This window comes from Brienomyrus brachyistius, chromosome 21 (assembly GCF_023856365.1).
Source record: "Brienomyrus brachyistius isolate T26 chromosome 21, BBRACH_0.4, whole genome shotgun sequence".
Classification (NCBI taxonomy): Eukaryota; Metazoa; Chordata; class Actinopteri; order Osteoglossiformes; family Mormyridae; genus Brienomyrus; species Brienomyrus brachyistius.
Window position 1 is genome coordinate 8,826,673 of NC_064553.1, and position 24,863 is coordinate 8,851,535.

General features: G+C 50.9%; 1 protein-coding gene across 13 annotated transcripts in view; it reads left to right on the plus strand.

The window, feature by feature from the left end:
• LOC125716397 (receptor-type tyrosine-protein phosphatase S-like) overlaps positions 1-24,863 on the plus strand; it is a 135,062-nt gene that overhangs the window by 38,307 nt on the left and 71,892 nt on the right. For all 13 annotated transcript variants that reach the window (XM_048988644.1, XM_048988633.1, XM_048988639.1 and 10 more), the window contains 3 exons: positions 17,668-17,833; positions 23,008-23,153; positions 24,137-24,278. In XM_048988644.1, coding sequence (XP_048844601.1) covers positions 17,758-17,833; positions 23,008-23,153; positions 24,137-24,278 — 364 coding nt within the window. In that variant the 5' untranslated portion in view covers positions 17,668-17,757. The remainder of the gene's footprint in view (positions 1-17,667; positions 17,834-23,007; positions 23,154-24,136; positions 24,279-24,863) is intronic.

Sequence of the window (24,863 nt, forward strand, 5' to 3'; positions counted from 1 at the left end):
GCACCAAGCAGCGCGTAAACAAATTTGGAGCAGGTAGCCCCCTTGCATCATGTCCTCTTGGTAAGGGTGGGGGGGGTGCCCTTGAAGTAACTGGGAACCAGGAACTGCCCTTCCCATTGTCTGTTGAACAACCCCTTAAGCTGAAAGCCATCGGTCAGAGGTATCCTGTTCTATTAGTTCACCAGGGGCATACATAGGGGCGAGGCTACAGGGGCTCCAGATGAAAGCTGATTGGACCGCAGACCATTCACGCATTCTAAACATATCATTGGCTAATGATGAGGTTGGCCTTCCTGTATGAATCATAGCCACTGTTGTGCCCTCCCCTTCAAAATAAAATCCCAGAATCACCCCTGCTGTCTACTGGACCACACTGAATGTCACATACATGTACCTGTTATTATTATTAGTATTATCATTATTACTATTAACATACGGATTGTAGCACCTTTCTAGATATCAAAGACCCCTGTGATACTTTAAAAGGTGTACGAATGACAATTCATTGTTTTTCATCACTTTCTTCTTTTAATAGGATTCTTGCCTGGTGATTTGTGTTACATTACTGCTGTGTTTTTCTCTTTTAAGCACCGCTCTTCTACTCAAGAGCCGGGAGTGCTCGCGTTCTCAATGGAAACCCGGAGGGAGTGCAACTGTTATAAAGTCAACTGTTTTCTTTTGTAATCAATCAACGGCGAAGAGAGATTCTGTTTCAGGGCCTTGTAGGAAATTTGGATTTGTGGCAACTATCGAGTGACGTTTAGGCTATAAGATTTTGCCAGCGGTTCGTGTCGGTGCCAGTGGTAACCTTAGATCTTAAAGTATTTCTTTGTTTATGTACACTCTGACCAGCAGTTTGAATTGGATTTAAGGGTAAGTGTTTGGCTTGCTTGTGTTGTTTTAATTGGATGGGATCTAAGAAGACCTGCTGCGGAGTGGCAGGATATTTAGTTTGGTTGCTTGAACTCTTGCCGTTTGTTATGGAACATGGATGAATGGGAAGCCCCTCTTGTGGTTAGCATTTTGCGGCCTCCCAGTGTGCATGTGGCAGTGGGGGATATCGGAGGGGTTTGCTTTGTTGTCCGTAGGCCATTGGAGTGGTTCACTAACTTCCTTTGCCTGTGCCTATATCCGTGTGTCTATCGCAGACCATGATATCCCTCCAGCAATGTTGGTTCTGCGCTATTGTGCTAAACAGGCCGGAGATTAGCTGGGCACAGACAAGAGCGAATGAGTGTGGATCTGTGTTTCAGGTCGAACCAGCGAGACGGTGCCAGACCGTAAGATGGTGATGTCGTAATAAGTAATGGCGACAATCCTAGCCTTGTTAAAATGATTGGTTGCAGTAGCACCAGCTAATTTCTAAGCGTAGCATTCAAATTTCATGAGATGAAAGCAGCACTACGCAACCGTGACATAAGAAAACACTCAGACGCCAGGTCGATTTAGAAGTATTACCTAAATTTGGCGTAGCCTGGCTAGCATATTCTCTGGGCTTTCCTCAATCGAATCACGTTGTATCTTTATTTAAGGGCTTATTAAGGGTTTATTAATGCCTGTTGGCTGCAAACACGAAATACATTTTAGTTCTGAAAAACTTGGCCATCTTTAACCAGTACTCTATTATTTAGCCTTTCACGGTTTAAAACTACTTTAAAAAAAAAAAAAAAAAAAAGTTTTTTAAATTTATGAACTTTGTCAAGCAAAACATTATTCTCTAGGATCTGTTGACTGTATGATAACACGGTGTTTTAACCAGTCTCATATGGTTCACGGTGTGGATCAGGGCCTAAACCGCCATGGTTTGGGGAAGCACAAAGCTCTGTGGCGAAAAACACGCTGCTAGTTCGTATCGAGCTGGGTGTCCCTCCACTTGTGTGATCGAGCACTTATGGGCTGACAGCCGTGCGTGACGAAAAGCGTCCCGTTATGTAGGTGACAGGAGCTCTGGCAACCAGGACAGCTTCAATCAGGGGCATTACAAGAGCAAGTCACATTCACTATTCTTCTTGTCATACCAGCTAGATGGTTAAATCATTCAGACTGCGTGTCTCTGAATGACTTGCGGCCTGGCTGTCTTTGATGGACGTGTGGCGCAAACCGAAGCGTGACTCTGAATGTTGAATCTGAGGTGCGAGTTCTCGCACGGTCAAGGTTTGCCCCAGATCGTCTGCTTACATCACCGTTCTCGCTTGACCTGTCAACTCATGGGTGTCATAGCTTTCCCTGGTTGGGTCTGTGCTCTCTCTGGCATGGACTATGGACAGCCGAGACGTGGGGGAGCTGCTGGTGGGGCCTGGGGGAGGAAGAAAGCCGGGTGTAGAGAGAGGTGGCTCTTCAGATGTCTCTGGTCTTGTGTTGTCCATCCACTTGATATGGTCACAGATTATCAGCTTATAGGTTAGCGGAAGACATGGATGAGGGGAAGTTTCTCTCTGGACCTCTATATGTCGCTCAAAGCCAGTTTGAGCAGCAGCATTGCTGCTTAAATTCTCCTTATTTTTCATGCTGAATTCATTGCTGTGTTAACCCAGTTGCTTCAGATTTCCAGTGGCAGCCATATGCCCAGGACACCTGCAGTCTATCACTCTGCATTGTGTGTTTAAGTATGTTTATATGTGAATATTTAACAGTGGTTGGCCTGATGTACAGTTGTGGAAATGTCCTGTTGACATCAGGCTGCCCGGGCATGTTTTAAAAAATGAATAACCGGCCATTAGCAGCAGGTGGTTCACACTAAATTGTTTTATGGCCATTGAATCGACATGTCAGTTGAGTTTTGTGGAAGCATTTTGTACTGAATCAGTATCATTAAATTTCATTTGAGCTTTTGACTTACAATGTGTTCTTATTTATGTCACGTTCACTTCTTTGTCTGTAGCTATTGAGATTCGGGCTGCAGATAAATCCAATTAGACTCCGAAAGGGTTAAGATAGCGTGTTTTTATGTCCTGCAACAAACTAGCCTGTTCAGTTCCGCAACTGGCAACAGCTTGCAGGACATTTAAGTGCCTTGCAAGAATGTCCAAACCACTTCCAGTCCATCCTTCTTGTGGTTCTGTTGTTTTTGTTTGTCCTCCAAATCCAGCCATGGAGTTTAAACTGGAACAGCTGGCAGAGATTGATTTCCCGATTGAAGTGGAGTAAGTGCTGCGATAGAAGGGCAGCTTGCAAGCTCCATTGTTCCAGAAATCTGCATCGGTGCACCGCCGAGTCCGAGTGGAAGGAGATGAAAACCGAAGAGCCAAATTCTTGATGGTAACCATAGAAAATGGACTATGTGGATCAAGTGCAAATGCTCTTTTTTTCACCCCTTTTTAAGCAGCATAAGCCCCTGGTTCAGCTGCCCAGCCAGGGATGTTGCTGGATGGTCAAAAAAAGACAAGGGTGTGGGATGGCAAATTCCTGGTACTCAGTGTGTGGAGTTTTTCAGCTCCAGAGTTGAAGCGCTTTACTTTCCCATGGTCCCGGGAGTGAGCTGTAAATTACAGTGCTGTAGCTGCTGCGTAAACAAAACACATTTAGCTTAATTGCACCTTTTGTGCATCTTTTCAGGGAGCCCTATTGATTCCCCCCCCCCCGCGCCCCCGTCCCCACCCTCGATATTTATTTTTCTTTTTATATTCTCCGACTCTCGTGTTGCTCCAATACCTCGCCCGTGGTCACCATTATTTCTTGAATTCCTGCATGTCGGGTCTTGTTTAAGTGCAGGGGCTGACTTGAAAGTATATGCAGTATCGCTAATGAAGAAGACAGGCCCGTTGGCACCGCTCCTCCTGACCGCCGCTTTAATGTCGGAAACGCACCTGGAACGGCGCTCCGCTAGCTGGCTGAAACGCGGCCCGGCTACTGTCGGCCATGTCTGCTTCAGCAGCCGGCATCGCAAAGCTAACGGGAGCCGGGCACGTAGGCGGGCATGTTTATCGCACGGCGTGTTTACGAGCCCTCGTGTGTCTCAGGCAAGTGGCCCCGCGATACAGCGCTTTCCGTCGCTCACCCACATACCTATCGACTCCAGGTCTGATTAGGGGTTGGCTCACAAAGGGAGGTAAATTCGCTGAGGAGATGGTTGGTTTTGGGTTCCGGCTTCCGCAGAACGTTCGGGAACTTTGCCGCTTCCTCTGTCTCCGCCACACACACATACTCACACACACCTACTGATGCAGCGTCCCGTGACTCTCCTCACCCCCCATCCCCCCTCCACATTCCACTGGCCACAGGGCTCTGCTGCTTCCTCTGCTCATAACGCTTTCCTTTTTATCTGAAAGGGCAAAAGTGGCCGCCTTCAGTCGCTGAATATTTATGGACTCCCAGAATCCTCCTGGACGAGTTCCAGATTATTTGTTAAATTCTCAGTGAATAATCCAGTAGCCTTGCTGTTAATTAATAGAAGATTCCAGGCAGGACCTATGTGCCAGTTTATTTTTTATTAATATAAGAAAAAAAGGTTGGAAAGGTCTGGGGATTGGAGAAGAAGGTTATATACTTTCTGTACTTTGTTTCAAAAAAAGATTTTGAAAGGTTTTGCTCGAAGGCTGCTCTTAGATCCTCGTTATGCCTTCGGTGATTATAGGAGGGCTGAAATCGACTGGCTCTGTAACCTTGTGTTTCCAGAAATCAGTGTAATGTAAAATGAGCCCAACAAGTCAGCCAGCTGCATTTTATCCGCTAACCTGAGTGTCCCCGGAGACTTAGTTAGGGCTGGTTAGTCCGGATCACTGTCACTTGGAAAGTCGAGGCCAGCACACCAATGACCTCGGAGCTGCCGTGGCGCTCTGACGTCCATGTCTGAATGTCGGGGGACGATTTATGTCACCGCCTCTGTGTAGATTATTCCAAACTTCCCACATGTCAAGGTTTCTCTTGCAGAGGGGGTGACAGGCCTGTACCTGGACCCAGGTGTTTGGTACACGATGAGACACGTGCACACACCCACACATGTGCTGAAGGTGATAACGTGGCATTTGCAAACACCGTGTCTTTGTACGTCTCCCCTCTTCTGCCTGTTCCGAAGGTTATTTCCTCCAGCGACAGATTCTATTGTTGTCGTCGCTGTTTTCTTCTCTGAGTTGTCTGTCAGAGGCGTGACTGATCTTTAGATCTGACGGTACGCAGGTAGCACGCACTCGATGCACGCCCATAAAATCCCCTACTCCTGCGCTGAAATTCCTGCATCTCTCCCGGAATCCGGCTCATGAGCCACGTTAGCATCATCGTGCTAGCAGCCTAGCGTCGGAGAGCCGGAGGCAGACAAGAAGTCTCTCGGGTCCCCGTGGTAGGGCAATTTGGGTGTTAGGTTGCAGGGATTCTGGGATGGAACTTTGCGGGCTGGTGGGAGGTCCAGCACTCCTGGGGGAGGCTGGTAGGCCGCTGCTTCCGGGCGTTGCTGCACACTGTTTATGCTGTGGACCCTGTGGGGGGGGGGGGTCAGGTCTCGGATTGGGGCTGCTACACATCACTTATCTCTCCCAGAAACGTGGTGGAGCCCAGGGTGCCCTCAGCATCCTCAGCCTTCCCTAGTGACGGTGCCTGTTTTGCTCAGAGCCCCGGCTCTCGAGGGCCAGACTCCCCCCCCCAGCCATTAAAATGTGACCTGCTGCTCGAAGAAGAAGAACCGTTCACCTTTACAGCTTCAGCGAAAAGGAGAATTAAAACGGACTTCTGATTTATATTTGATTCAGGGCTCCGTGCTTGCGGTGCAGGTGGCAGCCTGCGAGGTTTTCATGCTCTGCTGGAGTCCTGGGCGTCTTTGCTAGTCCCTCTATTTTTAGGAAGGGCGTCGGGTGACACCATACTGGAGGACTTTGGTTTTTGTAGAACCCATCATTTGATTTTGTTTGGACTCTCTCTCTCTGTCTCTCTCTTTCTCTCTCGCTCTGTTGTTACTTTCCTGGTTTTTTTCTGTTTTATCTGGTCGCCCGTTGAATAAACTGAAATATACTGGGTAGAGCCTGAATAAACTTATCCTCCACAGGAACCTGGCCTAGTGGTTTAATCATTCTGGCGAGTCTCAGCTGTGCGTTGGCAATAACAAAACCAAGGGTGTCGGAGGTGTACATGCGGCATGTTATCCTGACACGTAATGGAGTAAATCCGCATGTTTTTGCTAATTTCAATGTATTGCGACATGCTTGTACTTTCTTGTGCGCTTTGCATTTTTGCCCGTGATGTAGCTGTTTACTACAAAATCCATTGTGTCGAGAGGTTTATATGACATGCATCTAATTATGCATTACCATTGTTTATATATTGCCACTTTTGTCTTTTCTGGCATGTTTCTGGCGTGTAAGCGAAGATGCTTTTCGAAGGGGGGAGGTAATTTCATACAGGGGAGTTAACCTTCCTTCCTCCCTCCCTTTTGAGCCAAATTGCAGGCCCCCCCACTAACTCGCAGCCACCGGGGGTTGAAATTAATTGAGAGATTGAGACACTCGGTGCTTGCTGCAGCACCCCAACCACATAAGCCATGTCCCACTGTGGGGGGCTCTGTGCCTCTTTTGGGTGTTTTGAGGAGGGGGGGGGTGCACAGGAGACACTTGCTTGGGTTAATGATATCGCAAATCTCCCAGCTTCCCTTCTCTGCCGCAGAGCTGTCCACCTTCAGTAGGCTAGACCAAGCGGCAGGGTGCAATTAGGCCTCAGGAAGGGGCCTGCAGCAGGTGGCCGCCGACTTCTGTAGTCTGCGGGAAATGTTAAAGAAGAAGCTGTCCTCAAGAAATGTTATGTAAGTACCTGTAAGAAGCGTTATGGAAGAACCTTTTCGCTAAGGAACCTTGTGGAGGGATCTGCAAGAAATGTTACAGAAAGATCTGAAAGAAAAGTTATGGAAGGATCCGTCTGAAAGAAACATTATGGTTCTGTAAGGAACGTTACAGAAGGATCTGTAAGGCACATTATGGAATAATTTGCCTGCAAGAAACCTTATGGAAATAGACAAATGCCTGGCTGGTTCTAATCTAATACTCCCATTATTAACACATATGGGCACCACATCAGGATTGTCCAGCCTTGATGTTACTTATTATTTGCATCTGGCCTTGTGAGGAAATCTGGTGCGTGTGAGCACGTCCTTTGGTGTCTTTAGGAGTTTGGACGTGGTTATTGGACCAGCTAATCAAGCATGGCTGTCACATGCAACACTAACCTGTAATTACTGCTGTTCTATCCATGCCTCACTTGCTGCTAACCTGCAGTCACCCATGTATATTCTTCGGCATGATTAAATTTCCATCATATCTCCGACATACTTCTTGTAAATGATTGACATAGGATTCGTTTGCCTACAATGAAGTTGATCCGTAATTTATCAGAACATCAGCGTAATGTGAACATTCATTTTAATAGTTCCCCTTTGAGGTGAAGAGCTGCCAAATGTGTTCAGAAGTGAGGGAGAGGGGTTCAGGTAGGGGGAGATGAAGAGGCAGGGTGGGAGCCAGCACACAAAGGGGGCAGTGTTAGTGGTCAGGGCAGGTTGGGCCTGTGAGAGCCACAGCTGCTTTGCATTACCTTGGGCAGTGTTGGGAGGGTGGATGGGACATTACAGTCGTACCCTTAACGGGCCGACCCACTGCACCTCCAGCTTTCTCGCTCTGCTGATTCCTGCGTGTCTGCACGATGTCTTTTTATAAACACAACCTGCTGGTTGAGTAGGTGGGTGCCAGGTTGGAGGCCTAGCAGGTTGAAAGTGAGTATTTGCAGGAGTGTTGCCGCCTTGTGTCGACGCCCCCCCCCCCCCCCAGCTGCTGGCATTGACATGAATCCCAACACCTCTCTCAGCCTAGATTTGGCGATTGGCTGTGGTTGGTAGATGCCACACTTCCTGAGGTGTTTACTTACTCATTTGGGTGTCTTCTGAAATGTGTGTTGATCGCTTGACAGGCTGGATTACATCCAAATCCATGTTTGTTAGCATTCCACGCACACCATACCTCCATCCCCGCCCCCCACACACATGTGACTACCCCAATCCCCATGTTCCTGCTTGTTGGTCTTTGAGCCGTTTGCGTGACGTGCAGTGATAGATGGAGAGAGCGGGAAGGCTTGACCTTGTCGGTCCCGCCCATTTGCAGTTTGGGAAACTGTCTGACCCAGCAGCTATATCATCAACCGATTCAGCTGAAGACTGGCCAGACCCCCACCTTGCTCCAGCCCACCCCCACCCCGAACATTGCCTTTGCCACGTAAACACTGAAATTCCTCAAATTCTGTGCCACTTCTCTGCCAGAAAGTGGAGAGGTTCTTGGCCGTTTTTTTCCCTTTCACCTCCTCTGGGTGTATCAGAACATTTTTGTTTTTTTTTATGCCCTTCAGTTTTCATCCATTTTTTTTTCTTTCACATTTAGTATAAGCGTCTTTCATGGCTGTAGGTATTCATTACAGCTGTTTTCTACCTTAGTGTTGCATCATGTTGTTGCTTGATGTTTATCTTAAGGACTTTGTAGTGTCCATTCTGGGAGAGAGTTTGTAGAAGTTTAATTGGCGTGAACAGAAAACGGTGCAGAGAGAGCCCAGCGAGGGCTCATGGCTTGGCGAGTTCAGACGCTGGTCAGAGCACACGCTGTTCCCGGCACCAGATGTTGACAGAGCTCAGGGGGGTGGGGATTTAGGAGGTACTTTGAGGTAAGCCCCTTTGGCTGTCTGGACAGGGTCTCCCACATTCCACAAGGCATGCCCCAACTCCTTGGAAGTTTTTGACTGGAGCAGAGAGGACACTTCCCAGCCGTCGTGGCTGTGAAGGTTCTCAGCCTCAATCTGAGCAGCATGCCAGGCTAAATAAGGAGGGTGACAGTAATCATGAGCTTCAGGAAGGGGAGCACCAGGACCCAAAAAGCAGGAGGTCCTTTACCTTCACCTCCTGTCATGGTGCAGGCCTGACAGAGTGAGCCTGTCCTTCCGGGGATGGAAATAGCCTGGGAAGTGGGCGGGGCAAGTAGGGTGGGTTGCACTGGCTATTTATAGGCCCCGCCTCCATTTATAACCACACACAGGCCCACACACATGTGCTCTCGCGCACACACACACAGATCCACGGCACACAGGACCACGCTGAGCCATATGGACCCGAGCAGTTCCTGCTGGGCCTTCCTGACAGCACTTGGGCCACGAGCTCTCCGCCCCCATCCTGGGTGGAGCAGACTGCCCTCGCCTTTTTATGGATGCCCGGTTTAGCAAACAAGAGACACCCCCGGGACAACGGGCTTTGCTTTATTTTGGCCACAGAGCCAACACTGACCACCAGCAGGCTGAACTGAGAGCACCCCCCCATGGTTGTACGCCGGCATTGCTGAGGGGGCCATCTCAAAGCTGCGATTATACCTTGGGGACTGTCCCGTTTGTCATGGATACTTGGGGGCAGTCAGGAGCCGCTTGGGAGTGGCCTCTCAGGTAGCATTCAGGGCATTTCCATTTCTTTTTTTGCCTCTTACCTTTACCCTGTGTGGTGGTACAATCTTAGCCCTGATGCTTATTGGCAAGCCAGTTTCTTTTTATATAGTCAAACACGTTGAAAAGTGCCAAGCGAGGTAGAGGTATGTTGCTGAAGCTCTGTAGGTGTCTGGGAGCTGTCCGGAATCACTCCAAACTGCACACGCACGCATGTGCCTGAACGAGGCTCAGTTACCGCTATAGGAATCAATAACCTGTTTTCCATCAGAGTTCCATGTTTTTTTCTGAAAGACGGGAATGCCCCCCCGCCCCCCACCACCGTCACATGGTATTCTGCTTCTTATTATTCCTGAAATGCACTGCAATGGATCCCATAAGTTCTAGGTGGACCGGAGAAAACGATTTGCATTCCTTTTCGTAAATCTGCCCCCGCCTTCCCCAGAATGTTCTCTGGATACGGCACTTTTATTCGGCTAATAAAACCCACGGCTTTGTTCGGACTGAGCTCTGGGGGCCGCATGCCGAGAGCCCGGCCGCCCAGCCAGCGAGGGTCTCTGCTCGTCACCAGCCTCATAAGCCGCCCGGCGTCACGTTTCTTGTGTCTTGGAAAGGTTTTGATGACCTCTGGCACTGGGTGACTTTTCACATTGTGGTTGAAACTGAAATTTTGCTTTTCCATTTGCATTAGTATGGAAAGCTGCTGTTCACATATTACATACATTTACCTGATGTTTGTATCCTAAGCGATTTACAGTAAAGGAAAGGCTTTCCATTTATGTGGACTCCCTGGGACTCGAACCCACAACCCTTGTGCTGACACACACCAGTGAGAGTGAAGCTTGGGGTCTGAGTGCAGGGTCAGCCAGCTATTCGGCACCGCTGGAGCATTTTGTGGGGAGAATGGCCCAATGCACACATAACTATTCCGGCGAGGATGGGATTCGAAGCAATGATCAAGGGCACAGATGCCTAAAATACCAAGCCACACACCACCCCCACAGCATGATACTCGCAAGGGAAAGACAGTCGCATGACGTTTGGACACCTGGACATTACCGACAAGCTGCAACAGCGTGGTCCAGAACAGAAGGAAGAACGCCGGCATGTTGCGACTCGTGAAGACTGTGTGATAAAAATAAAATGGAACAGGCTGGGCCTTAGTCGGCTCTGGAATGCCACCTAGTGAAAAATGGAGGGGGGGAGGTGCGTAAAAAGCTTTAGCAGCTGCTTGACCTCTGACCTCTGACCCCTGTTTCTGAAGTCATTCTGTGGGTGGCTGTGCCAAGGGGATAAGTGGGGACAGAGGGGAGCGGCCAGCGTCGTGCTATGTGACTGTCCAAGTTCAGCAGTCGGGAGCAGTTTGGGGGGGGATTGTCCATGGGTGGGGGGGAGTGGGGTGGGCGGTCACACGGTTCTCGACCGGCCACAGTGGTGACAGGCCACAACGGTGACCTTGTTCTCTGTCCTCTGCAGAGCACACTCACAATAGCCCCTTATTATGGGGCCGCGTTAGAAAGGCACAACACGGTCTGTGTCTCCCAGGCTCCCGTTTGTCTGTGGGGGAGTCCTTGAAAAGGGCACTGTGTAACCCTGTAGCACCCCCCAGTTAAGTCATCCGACTTGCAAGTGCCAAGGAACCGCCCCGGCCACCCGCTCCAATTCCTGCTCCTTCGGAAGCCTTTGTCGGGAAAAACAAGCTTCCAGAAATATGGCTGACCGAAGAGCAGCGTCTCTGCAAGAATAGAGCTGACTTTTACAATGCTTCTTACCAAAGACGACATATTTTGCTTAGATAAATAGATCAGCCTGTTGAATACTGGGACTTGAACCTGCAACCTTCTGCTCTTTAATCCCAGACTATGGGCCTACCCCTGCTGTACTACAGCTTCGAATTGCCACACAGAGTTACTTTTCCAGTATGGAAAATGATGAGAGCAGTAGTAAGGATGAGAGCGGTAGTAAGGATGAGAGCGGTAGTAAGGATGAGAGCGGTAGTAAGGATGAGAGCGGTAGTAAGGATGATAGCGGTAGTAAGGATGAGAGCAGTAGTAAGGATGAGAGCAGTAGTAAGGATGAGAGCGGTAGAAACATCTGCCAGATATATCACCTGATCTTTTTTTTTTTCTTTTAATCTTCTTACCTCCCTTCCCTCCCCCACTTGCACAAGAAAAAAAAAAAACACTGAAAACATGGAAGTACGTGAGGGCTGGAGTGTGAGGGACAGATTCACGGGGCTTTCTCATTTCAGGATTCACATGGGTGCCTGTAAATGATGGTATAGAACATGCGGGGGGGGCATGACTCCTCAAGGAGATGCTGCCTGTTTGGGAAGCTCAGCTTCCTTTCAGCGGGCACCCACATCAGAGGCAGAGCGCAGTTCTCCCCTGAATACCTGAGCGCTCAAGCCTGGACTTCCTAAAATGGTGCCTTTGAATATGGAGTTATTGTGGTAGTGAGACGGCAGTACTTCAGCCCCTCAAAGACGCCGGATCCAAAAAGGCGAGGGGCTGAAAATATGGAGCCTGTCCGTTGTGTTCCATCAAAGACGCTGCGGATTTTTATTTTGCATTTATCGCGTAAATTGTTCTGCTCTGGCTGCCCCGGCTGTACGCAGACACAGCTGTTTGGCTGTAATAGCGTCTGCCTGCCAGTGAAGTTCGGCACACAGCAGCTCACACGAGTGGGGGGGGCGCGCTGCTTGGATCTTTCATTAGTTGGGCAAAGAAATTGGTGCTTTCGAGGTGGGGCGGGGCTCACTGGGGCGTCGTTGCCGTCGTCTACGCCGACACAAGAAGGCCGTCACCGGAGGAGCCCCTCGGAAATCTCCGCTGTCCCTTCCTCTCAAACCCCCCCCCTCCCCCCCCCTCCCCACCTTGTTGCAAAGGAGTCCGCTGGGCTGGAACCCACACAAATGTACGGCTCGGCACAAACACGGGGAGGCCCTACTTAGCCGGCCGCTGCCCGCCGGGGGGAATGGAATGTTAATGAAGGCCTTTCAGGCCTATTGTTGGAGGGCCTGCAGTTTAATCCCGCTGCTCTGAAAGGGTGGGATTTGGCCTGAAGGGGGCGCACTTCGTGGAAGTCACACACAGACTGAGAAGACCGAGACTGACTTTATTTATCGTTGATCTTTTCATGTTTCCAGGCAGTGGGATTTTCACGAAATCCACCGTGTCTAGCTTTAGAGATATGTTTATCGTAGTTTCTTTGTGGCTGCCTGTTTTGTTTCCCCCCTGGATGCCAGCCCACACAATCTTCTGTGGATGTTTTTCTTGTGTGTATGTGTGCGCGTTTTATTTATTCCTGTTGCACGAGCAGTCGCCTTGCTGACTATCAATGCAGACGGAGGCTTTGACACCCACTTGAAGATACATGCCTCTACATCCACGGAAGTTCAGGTGTCCGCGCCCCCTGATTGGATTGACGGGCCGTACCAAAATACATATGTGTGCGTTGGTGCAGTGAGCAAAAGCGGGGGGGGCGGTGGGCAGACAGAGATGTTGATGGCGCTGCACCTCCAGCTCAGCCTGGGATGGCGCTCAATAGCGTGGCTGCAGCCTGACACAGCTCCCGGGGACGGCACCGATTTATTCCGTTGACATTTTGCCCGCCAAAGGGTCGCTGCTAGCCGTGGCATTTTGGGGCCGCTGAGGGCCCGTTGACTGAGGTGTAAATGCCAGGCCGCTGTCCTGCTCCGTCTGCCAGCAAACGCTGCTAGCTGCCTTTTCAGGATATTTTGAGGGCATGTGGTAGCTGCCAGGCTGCAGTTTCCATAACATCCCAGCATTGCCTTTGCTTTTCCCTTTTCTGTGCTTTGATGGCGGGGGGGAGACCAGGGGGGGGGATTGAAAGGGGCGTGGCTTCTAGGCAGCCGCTGCTTTGTATTGGCTTGACTATTCAACCGTCTTCCAATGAGCTGAATGCTGCATCATTCAAAAACTACTACAGTATTTCCTACTTTACAGAACAGTGAGTACGTTTCAGAAGCCTCGTTAAGATCTTCTAGAACTCGCTAGAACATTCTGGGCTGCCAGGTTTAAATTTGTAGCCCCGTTTCATTCGCTCTCACTTCTTATTACTTATGCGTTGCTGTGTGATGAAATACTGGCTTCCACTTTCATTATATTCTTCTTTGCAATCCATCACCTGATTTAGATCTTTCTCTGGTCCGCCTGGTCAAGGGAAACACATTTTGTGTAATTTTCCTGCAGGCTGGTACAAATTCTGTGGATGTCACTGGAACATTGACCCCATTGTGGGATAAATAATAGCAGCGTGGCGTGCAAACAGACACGCACCTGACAGGTGCTCTGATTGGCTGAATTTCTTTTCATTTATGGGTAAGATGTCCATAGGCCAGAGACGATATGTGAGGTCCCAAACGCCTGGTGCCTAGGAGCCTGGGATGAAGTGAAGTGATCGCCAGCGTGCTCTGGGGTTTTACAGAAAATCCAGGTACAGAAAGTGCACCCCCCTGACGCTTCAGGGCTACCTCTTATTAGCCGACATTACAGGCATCGCCACGTGCCATAATTGTTGGTGTAGAGGGGCAGTTTTTTTTTAGGGTCTCCTCACCGCAGCACACTGATTATCTCTGTGCGCGACTGATGTGGGATTTTTGAATTCTAATGTTTTCTTGATTTGTTTGATCCCGTTTGCTACCTCGGCGGCACAGGGACTGACCTTGATTTCAGGAGTACAGCCCTTTATGAGTCTAGCATGCTTCATTAAAGTAAATGTGCCTGTGCTCCCTTTGCCTGTGGAGGTACCTTCCTGAATTGGGACGCCCAGCTTCCTGCATCCGTGCCGCGGCTGTATAAATGATGTATAATTGATGTTTTGCTGTTTTCCGATTATATTTTTAAAAGGCGTCAAATGACTGGCGGGCACAGCCGGTGCGGGTGAGATGGGGGGGGGGGGGGCTTCGTCAAGCCGATAGTTTTCTCTAATCTGTTTTCCCATGCTCAGCATGAGGGGCGGGCCTGATTGAAACGGGCGCTGATGCATGCTGGGAGCTAAGTATAGAGGCGCTGTTTTCTGATTGTGGCTGGCCACGCCCCCCCGCGTGCGGCGCCTCGGCAGAGCGTTCACGCATCGCTGACCACGCTGCCATCACCTTGCTTAATTGTCGTACGCCTCTCCTCGGCAAATTAGCAGATGGCGAATGCACGGGTAGCACGCTTGGACAAAAATGGTGTGTTGACTGGATGGGCTTTAGAAAAATCCATCCGTCCAGAGCAGGGATGAGGCAGGGAAACAAGTTTGTCACAAGACACACAGTCAGACGTTTGTGGGCAGTTTAAGGGCATCAATTTGCCTGCACACACAAGGGGTGCGGGGGTGGATTTCAGACACGCCGCCCCGGAGGTGTGAGGTGGCAGTGTGACCCACTGTGCCTCCAGCTGATGTATATGCATAATAAATATGCCGGTAATCACACCCCTCCCTGCCTGGGGGCTTATACTGTGAGGGGTGTCCCGTTTGTTTAGCTCTGCAAAGTGCAGGTGCTGCAGATGCTTTGACGGTATCATTATTTCAGTGCCATTGGGTCGGCCCTTACCACCGCCACACACACTCCCGTCTTGCGTCCCCCGGTCCACGCGGCTTCTCCCACCGACCGCCCTCCCAGGTGCACCCCAGCCCCGTCGCCTGTAGGGGGCGCCAAAGCGCTCGCCTCCAGCTGTGCTCCTAATTAATTAGCTCTGCTCCAGCTGTTCACTGCATGCTGATCTGCATGTGAGGCACCGATCTAGGCGAAGGCGTGTTTTTCGCAGCGTATGGTCGTTTCCGTCTGAGGCAGACAACCTCGTGTCTGCCGTCTTTTTCCGCTGTTTGTGTAGCACAATGTAAAAAAAGTTGCAGTTAATTGATTTGTTCTCGGGTGCGCGGTCGTTAATTCATAAGTAATTAGTTTTGATCTGGCGGCTGAACGCTAATCCCCGTGGCGTTTAAGGCCGCGCGTAGCGCCGGATGACAGTCCGATGCTGTGTCAGAAAGCCGACTGTGTGCTCTGTGCTCGGGTGTCACTCGGAGCCTCATCGAGGCAAAGGGGCTGGCTCTGGGTTCTGAAGAACAATCGGACCACCCTCTGCCGAGCTGCTTGACAGACCTATAGCTTGTCCTTACTCCAGCCTCACCTCTCCTTTAAATTTTTTCTTTTTTTGCAGTCAGGGCATAAAGGGGTATATCTAAACACAGAAGATGTGTAGGGGTGGGGTCACGGGGGGCGGAGCCTTTATCTCTCCCTGTCTCTCTCTCTCACTTTCTCTTCCTCCCACTCTTTCCCCCTCTTCTTTCTCCCTCCCTTCCTCTCTCTCTCTCTCTCTCTCTCTCTCTCTCTCTCTCTCTGCGAGCTAAGCGCCGTAGGCATGCTCAGAGCTTCCACTGCCTTCCGTCTTTTGACAGTGCCCCCCCCCCCCCCCCCCCCCCCCCCCATTTTTTGCATACCAGCCACACAGCTATAGACAGCTCCACCCTCCCTGTCCTCCTGGGATGAGGGCTGACAGACAGTCATTGACGACGATGAGCCCGTCAGCATGACTGAGGCACGTGGCCCCCAGTTAACGATGACCAGCTGGCTTTTATCGGCGATTGCACTGCCTCTAAAAGTCAGCTGGCTGGAAGTGCGGGTGAGTGATTGCAGAGGGGGACGCGTTTTCCGTTACACCCCTTTCGGGCTCTGCCCCGGGTTCCTCCACTCCGACTTCAGCGCATTCAAACCACTGTCTTTTCAGGGCTGTTTCCACAGCCTTTTGTCCCTCCCCTGTGGCCACCTGCTTCTGAAAATACACCACAATATGGAAAGCTAAACACGCCACCTCAGGGTGCCTCGCTGGTTTCCTGCCCCCCCCCTCCGCACGCCCCCCCACCTTCCCCCTTGCTGTTTTTTGAGCGAGCGAACCTGTCAGCGGGAATCAGATGGTTATTTCATCAAGATGTCTGCCTGGACTGAATTCGCCCACGTTCAGCCGGGCTCCCGCACAGTAAATATGTGGCCCCGTGGTCCACAGAAGGGCCTGACCCGTTACACCTGCTTATCTGCGTGAAAGCCGTGACTCTGTTCCCGCACTGTGCGTGTGCAGGCACACGTAACAGACACCTGTGTTCTGACTCATGTATGTTGTGTTTTTTTCCCCGATTTGAGTTAGAACGAATACAGTGCCGAGCAGGTGTACAGATGGCAGTCAGTAATGGTGACAGAGAGGCGGTATGGAGCGAATCTTTTAATTCAGGAGCTGCCTCAGCAAGGTGGCCATCTCTGTCACACGTGTCACCTGCACCCGTCCCTCCCCATCCCCATCCGGAGCCAGGTCCTCAGCTGTGCTAACCAGGCTAGTGGTAGCAGCAGACCCACGCGATTCCGACTGTCGCGGACGTGCTGGTATTAACACGAAGATGTATTTTTTTCCGTATTGAGGCCGGAGTCACGCAGAGAATATCTCAGCAGAGATGGCATGAAGGTCCTTTGCCTTTTAAGCATCCCTTCATTGTGGAGGTACATAGGGGATATATACAAGGGCGGGGCCACAAAGACACTGGCCCCAGCTGAAAGCTGATTGGCCTTCGGATTACCCTTACTATGTCATTCACCAATATAAAACATTCATTGGCTAGTGATTAGGCTGGTCCCTTTGTATGAATTATGGCCCCTCTTTTATGCCCCCTGCCTTAAAAATATCCTAGAATTGGCTCGGGAGGTAGGTAGCCAGCAGGAGCCTCATTGGCTACAATGAGTATCACCTGACTGACCCCAGGTCATTGTCCTGACATGGGCTGTTGCCAGGTGACAGACACAAGAAAAGTTCCGATTTGTCCTCCCAACATCATCCTCCCTTGTTGGTTTAGCCTCACCCAATCAAATTTTGTTGCTCCAGCCCATCTACGAAGTGATTTTTAAGTTCATGTTACATTTTTATTAATCTTGCTATTTTGTGTCTCTCTCACCCCCCCCCCCCCCCCCCCCCCCTTCAAATGCCCCTCAGGCCAGCAGAGGTTATGCAAAGGACTGCCTGATCCCAGAGATTAATGGTTAATTCCGCGGACATGCCGAGCCGCATCCTCTAATATTCCCGGCTTGCGAGCGATCATTCCCGCCCGATTAGCAGCGCCTGCGAGACAGCGTGAGGTTTCGGTAGCGGCTTGCTGCACGGTTGCCGCGGCGCGTCTCTGACACCTATCTGGGCGCCGGGCTGTCAGGATTATGCCGCCAGCTAGTGCTCCTGGATGCTAATCACAGGGCGACGCTTTTAACAGCTGATGTTTTTTCTTCTTGTCCCCCTGCAGAGTGCCGAGACGTCCTGTGTGAAGCGTCCTTCGCCATCCTCGTCGTGGGGGGCTCGGCTCTCCAGCCGGGGCCGAAGGTTGCCCGAGATCATGTGGTCTCCCTGCCGTCTAGCCTGCTTGCTGCTGCCCCCGGCGATCCTGCTCCTGTCCAGCTGCCATGCCTTATGTAAGCCTGCCTTCCGGCCTCCCGGCCGCTCCCTGCCTCCTTCACGGATTTGCCTGCCAGCCGTCACCCCACCCCCATTCAGGCCGTATATTTTTCCGAAATCCTGGGAATGTGGGTTCATTCTCTGTTCCTTTCCTCCTTGAAACTGGGCTTAAAAAAAAGCCTTCAGAATGAAAGCAGAGTTTGCCATGTGAAGCGAGTAAAGCTGGGACCGAGCCCCCATTCCGTTTCGGTTTCCGGGGCTTCCTGGCATCCGGAGGTCCAGTCGTTTCTCCTCGCTGACCTGGAGGACGGCGTATAGTCAACTGAAGCCACATCCTGTTATCGACTGAGCTTAGATGGCCTGGCACCTTCAGTCACCCCCCCCCCCCCCCCCCCTTTTGCTTCATCTCGCCTCCTTCACCTGCAGGCCGCTATCGGGCAAAAGCCTCACACTTCGTCAGACTACCTCGGACACGATGGCTGGGCTTATCATCGCTGCCTACTTACAGCTTGTATGTTACTGACCTTTCTGCCATTTCTGGTTGAAAGTGGTCTGTGCCTCTCCCCCACCCCCAGCCTCCCCCCCCCCAATCTCACTCGGAGGATAAGCCACCCGACAGTGGGCCTTGTTGTCAGTGTGTCGCATATCGTTGGAGGTGTTACTGATGTCCTGCTGTGTACAGGATGAGGTACCTTAGAGAGTTTAGGTTTATTTTATTTTTTTATGGGATTATGGCACCCCCCTCCTCCCCCCCCCCCCCACCCCCCCCCCACACTCCTCCCACGGACAATCTGTCCTCGCTGCGTCTCCTGCTAGGTGGGCTTGGACAGGGCTCACTCCCCAGGTTCGTGATCTCAGGGGAGTGTTCCTCCATCGCCGTTGGAGACCGCTCTACCTGCAGCCGCAGACATTCCAATCCGCATTCCGTGTCCCGCGCAACCCTGCATCTCCCTCATCTATGCAGTCACCCCCTCCACCCCAGGCAGCACCGAATCCTTCACCGTTTACCCTGCGATGAAAATGCTCGTAAATAATACAGATAAATTTGCGAGTACACGCACCGTACATGCATAATTACATAAATGTGCCCATTCGGGCATGCATAAATAAATGCGCGCAGCGGGCTTTCGCGTTGCAAGGACCTGCAATGCGTTCGCACCCTTCGTCAGACATCATAAGGTACTACATCCAGGGCTGCTCTCTTCCCCTCATGCGTGCTGATGCATGAGATTTCCATTTTAATGAAGCACAATGAAATATTTTAATATTTATTTACTCACTTATTTATGATTTATGCCCCCCCCACATGCTTAAAAAGTGCGTATCGGAAGAGTGTCCTGCGAGGTTCCCTTAATTGTAATTGACTAAAGCTTGAAATGGTGGACTCATTTATTGAGGCTGAACCTCAATAATTTATTTCACTCTGAGTCAGGAACGTTAACATTTCTGAGCTCTTTCTCTCTCTCTCTCTCTCTCTCTCTCTCTCTCTGTCCTTCTCTAGTCACTTTAAAAGATTGAATAACCTGGCTTACTCTTCGGCTCAGGTTAGAGAGGCTGGCTTAGGTTGTCCTTCCAAACCAGAGGTAGCTAAAGGGCCTGTTTTAAATCACCTTTTTCATTTTAACAATGTCAAGGTCAGCTGCATCTCAAAATAAGGCAACTGGCAAACGTCAACGAGACCAGCCCTCCTTTCCCAGTGAGATGCAGCTCTTCTTACACACATTATGTTAATAGCACAGTCATGATTCAATGTTATCTGTACAATCACTTTACAGGAATCGCTGCCGGTTTCGCAATACGCCATCCACTGTTTATTAACCTGGCTGCTGCACTGATTTGTGCTGTTAGTCTCGATGCTGCAGGGTATAGTCCTCTTATTTATAGATGAATGACATGATTATATTTCTTCTGCCTGTGCTGTTTACTGTGCGCGAGCTGCCGTTTCACCGAGACTGTAATTCTGCAGTGCAGTTTTGTTCCTAGTAATATTGGAGGAAAACCACCCAAATACACGCACGCGTCCTCAAATCTACGCTGCGCTTTGGGCTTCATTGAGATGTGGATATTCATCCAAGACACATGGGTTAGACATTGCCCGTGTGCGACTGCAGCCCGGTCGGCACTAATGAGAAAGGGCGAGCCGTGGAAATCCCCAGCCGTGGGGGTTCCATGACGATCTGTATTATTGCACTTGCCTGTGCAATTTCTGCCTTTTATTCCGCTTCTCAAAGGGCACAGTTCTGAAAAACGTACCCTTACAGTTTTGCATTCAAGACATTTTCCTTCTTTTATATAATAAAATCTATAATTTGTTTTTCAAAGTACTCTGCAAGCGCACAGTACCGATGGTGGTCGGCACATAGTCAGTGCTGTGTCCCCCCCGCAACAAATGTACTGTCTCCATTCCCAAAATCCGAATACAAACGTAAGTGTCAAATTCTGCTCAGTTCCGTGAATGCAGGGAGCCCCCAACTTGCGTAAAACTGACTATCATAAACAGAAAAATTTACATGAGTGTTAACCCATTCTTTTCAGTTAATTCGTTTTTTTTTTTCCGCACGTATTACCGGCTGTCTGTCTTGAATGGTCTGATCTGCTTAAAATTTGTCTTGCAGCAGAATGGATGACGTGGGTCAGTCGAGCGATGCCTGTACAGTGGTACCCGCTTACAGCTAATTTGACTTTTCAGCTTGATATGAACTTTGGGAAGGATTTTCCGCCAAGTCTACCATTGTTTGGCTGTAGACTGGGGCATACCCCACTCTCTCCTCAACCCCTAACCTGCCACAGCCCGGAATGTTCCTTCTGTCTGCTAGGAAAAGCAGCAGGCCCCCATGGCTCTGATTGGCTGAACAGCCACTGAAAACAAATGCGGCGGTGAGGGGGAGGGAGCATGCGACTAAGGGCGGAGCCTCAGTGAGAGCAGGACAGGCCTGATGCCCTTTCAGCAGGGCCTCGCTTCACCAGAGAGGGGGCCAGGGTGAATCCTCACGGGGCAAGGCTACTGCGCCCCCCCATGTTTTTACTATAGTCCCCGGACCCAAATTCTCTGCTTTCTCTTTGTCTCCCTTAAGTCCCCCCAGCAGCAGATTATCTAGAGCCTGAGGGGAGAACATGTGAGCAGGAGGGGAAGGTGTGTGTGTATGTGGGGGGGGGGGGGGGGGGGCGTTTCCATAGCGACAGGTCGGGCTGGGCGAGCCCCCATGTATTCCTGTGGGATATGAGGGCAAAAAGCCCAGTCCGGATGTGATGGCAGAGTGCCATGCTCAGAGGGGTGTGTGCGTGTGTGTGTGTGTGTGTGTGTGTGTGTGTGTGTGTCAGGGACTGTGCTTGGATCTGGGCTGCTAACTGAGGGGGGGCACAATAGGCTGCAGCCTTTTGTAGCTTTTGTAGCATGAATATGAAGACAATCTTTTCATCATCATTCATCTGCCGCTCCTGTGATGTGTTTTTCCTCTAACTCTACATTGGTCCAGATTCCCCATTTTGGGGCTTCAGACGGCTGTAAAATCCCTACTGAATAAAAATTCATCTAATTCAAGGTGCATGAGGATGGTTCTCTATGAAATCTGGGTTGAGGGATTAAAAAAATATAATTGAGAGAACCTAGAATTCCATGAAATGGCCCTTTTCACCGGCATTTCTGTTGCTTTGTGCTGATTTCATACACCGAGCTCCCTCAGTTCCGAGTGCTATAAGCTGGAGCCCCGATGATGCCGGTGCCCCCTTTCCGGGCATCTGGCGAGAATGAACATGGCAGCGCGTCTGCACAAAGGCAGGAGCCATGGGAGGCCTGCCTGCTGACGGTCTCCGGCCTGCTGACGGTCTCCGGCCTGCTGACGATCCCCAGCCGTCTGACAGCTGCACTGGTGGCCAAATCATTTTTTTCTCAGTAAGCACTGGGAGTCGGTGGTTTTGGGCTGGTCCCCCTCACAGGAGTACCAAGGCGGGCCCTCCTCTGATGGACGGCCTGACAAGTAGTAAAAAGACAGACTTGTGCTCCCCCCACAAGAGTCAATGTCTGTCTTTCATATTGCACAGTGGACCCTGCCCTCACCCCCCCCAAACCCAGACATGTTGACTTTATTTCCAGACTTGGCGGGAGTCCTGGTTCCTGGTCCGGCCCCCAAACGGGGACCCCCGCCAGCTCTGAAACTTGTACCATCAGCCGGGGAGGTGGCCCAGGGCTTGCTCCCCCAGGCCAGGGATGGCGCGAGGGTCAAAGAGGTTGCTTGTCCTCTCGGCCTCCAGGGAGGATTCCAGCAGAGGGTTAAATGCCTGGCTCAGTTACAGGTGTTTTTTTAGAAACAGTAGGAAAAAACCATAAATGCCCGCAGGAAATCAGACAGGATCTCTGCTTCTTGCTGTATGCGGTGTTTATTTTTATTTATTTTTATTTATGTGCGAGACCCCCCCCCCTCCCCCAAAAGGCACTCTGCACGTTCACCATTGCTGCCAGAGCCGGTGCTGCCTGCAGACCGTTAATAATTAATCTGCTCCGTTTTCACCTCCCGTTTGATCATTTATACATACCCGCGCGTCCTGGCCATGCTCTGGGCCCCCGCTGTGAGCTTGCCTTGGGCTGCTCGCTGACCTTTCACCCTTAAAATTAAAACAAAACAAAGGCAACCCTAACCCCATCTAGACAGGAAAATCTGACTATCTCTCCTAACTCAAACAGTATTTGTCATCAGATGTAAAGCAGGTAGGAGTTTAAGCGTCGTCCGCAGGCGGCATCGTGAAGAGCAGGACTCGCTGGTTTGCATGCTTCTGACCCATTAGTGCTTTTCGTCACCTGTCGCTCCCCCCACCTTCCACACCAGCAGGCGGCATCAGCCTGTGCCCTAAAGTGGGGTCAGGAGCTCCTGTCTTTCATTATTTACGCTGGGGGGTTAAATTATTGACTGCAGCATCGGAGTGCCAGCGCACGTTGTCCGTGCTGATACATCAGCCCCCCTCCCCCCCCAAGCCCACGCTTATAACTACGTCCTGCCGTTTACAGTATCCCGTTGTTTACCGCTTAGCGGGTGTGATTAATGGATACTCGTCCCCCCCACCCGTGCAAGCTGATGACACAGCTGCACGTGGCAAAGTGCCCCCATGTGCCATTTTTACTCACGAGTGTCACGTTTTTATTTATTCCTTCTCTGTCTCTCTCTCTCTCTCTCTCTCTCTCTTTTCATTCTTCCAGCCGCCCCGCGGTTCACGAAGCTGCCCGTTGACCAGATCGGCGTGTCCGGGGGCGTCGTCTCCTTCGTCTGCCAGGCCACAGGGGACCCCAAACCCCGCGTGAACTGGATAAAGAAAGGGAAGAAGGTCAACTCCCAGCGTATCGAGGTGAGGAACCACACGCACGTTTTCCGGCCGCAGGCGGGGAGCTTCATCTCAGCCCGGTTGCCGGTCTGCACACCTGCAGCGTCTGCAGCCAGGTCGCGTCTGTCCTCCTCTGCGCCTCCCAAACAAACAAGCAGCTGCTCTGTCCTCCATGGCCGCTTCCCGCCTCGCGGTGCCGAGGCGCAGATGGCTGCCACCACTGCCACACCCTGCCTGACACACTCTGCTCCTTCACTAAAACTTACTTCCAGGCGCAGGATGGAACAAACAAATAAAAAAGCCGCATTATTTGCGATGGACATGGACGTCCATCTTTGACGTCCGGTTCTGCGTGCCTGACATTATCACTGTGGCCATATTTTGGACAAAGAAAGATTGTGTGTTTCACAGTCGTTCCCCAAGGGGGCACTGTGGTGGCTCGAGAGTGTAGTGCTCTTGCCTCACATTCCTAGGGTTGGGGGGCGTGAATGCTGTGTGTGTGTGTGGAGTCTGTACAATCTCCCTGGGCTGTGTGGGTGTCCTGCTGGCCCTCCATATTCCACCTGCAGCCCTGCAGACCTGCAGTGAGGCTAATTGGTATCTTCAAATCGCCTATGGTGTGTGACAGTGTATGTACCCTGTGACGGACTGTAATGGTACCACCCCCCACCCCCCCCCATAACCCTCACCAGGATAAGCGGTTATGTAGGATGGATGGTTTTATAACTGTACTTTATTGCATTCAGTTACTTAAATTAAGCTATTTATAATTTCCTGTCTTGGTCAAGCTAAAAAGACCAACCTTGACTTCAAGTAAAGAATTCTACTTATTCTTATTATGATTATTATCATTATTACGTTATTATTACTACTATTATCCTACTACTGTAGTTATAATTAGTTCAAATATTCGTTCAAATAAATGTGGCCATTTAGCTAACCTGCTTGGAAAGACTTTTGATGGTCAGTCAGCACGCGGTGTAAAAATGCCCATGTGTCCCTGACAGACCATCGAGTTCGACGAGGGCGCCGGGGCAGTGCTGCGAATCCAGCCACTGCGTGCCCCGCGGGACGAGAACACCTACGAGTGCAAGGCGGAGAACAGCGAGGGCGACGTCACCATCACCGCCAAGCTCTCCATCATCCGAGGTAAGCCAGGCCTCCGTCAGTCAGTGCCCATTCTAGGAGGTGGACGTAGGCGGGGCCATAATTCATGCAGATCGGCCAACCTTACCAGTAGCCAATGATATGCTTTGAATCAGTGAGTGACAGGGGAGGGGGCACTGTGGGGGCCAGTCAACTTTCAACTGCGGCCAGTGCCCTTGTGGCCCCGCCCCTGGTGGACCGTCAACACGGAAGGGAGGCTCCTGGGTAATCGCTTTGGCAGAAGGACAAGGTCGCGACGGGATCCACGCAGCCAGTGGCAGCACGTTAATTACGGCTGAGCTGCGATGTCAGTGGGTCGTGAGCCTATAACCAGATGAGACAATTGCCTCAGCATACCAGTGACAGGAGAGGAGGCACTGTGAGGGCCAATCAGCTTTCAGCTGGGGTCAGTGCTCCTGTGGCCCCACCCCTGCCATCAGTGTCCCCAGCAGTATGGGATCTCTTCTTCCAATGGATGGGCAGAAACGTGGCGATTCCGGGGCAATAAACTCTCCCATGATCCCTCAGAGAAACATGTCTGTGCCCCTGAGAGACAAATTTTGATTGGCTGGTATTGGGAGAAGGAGC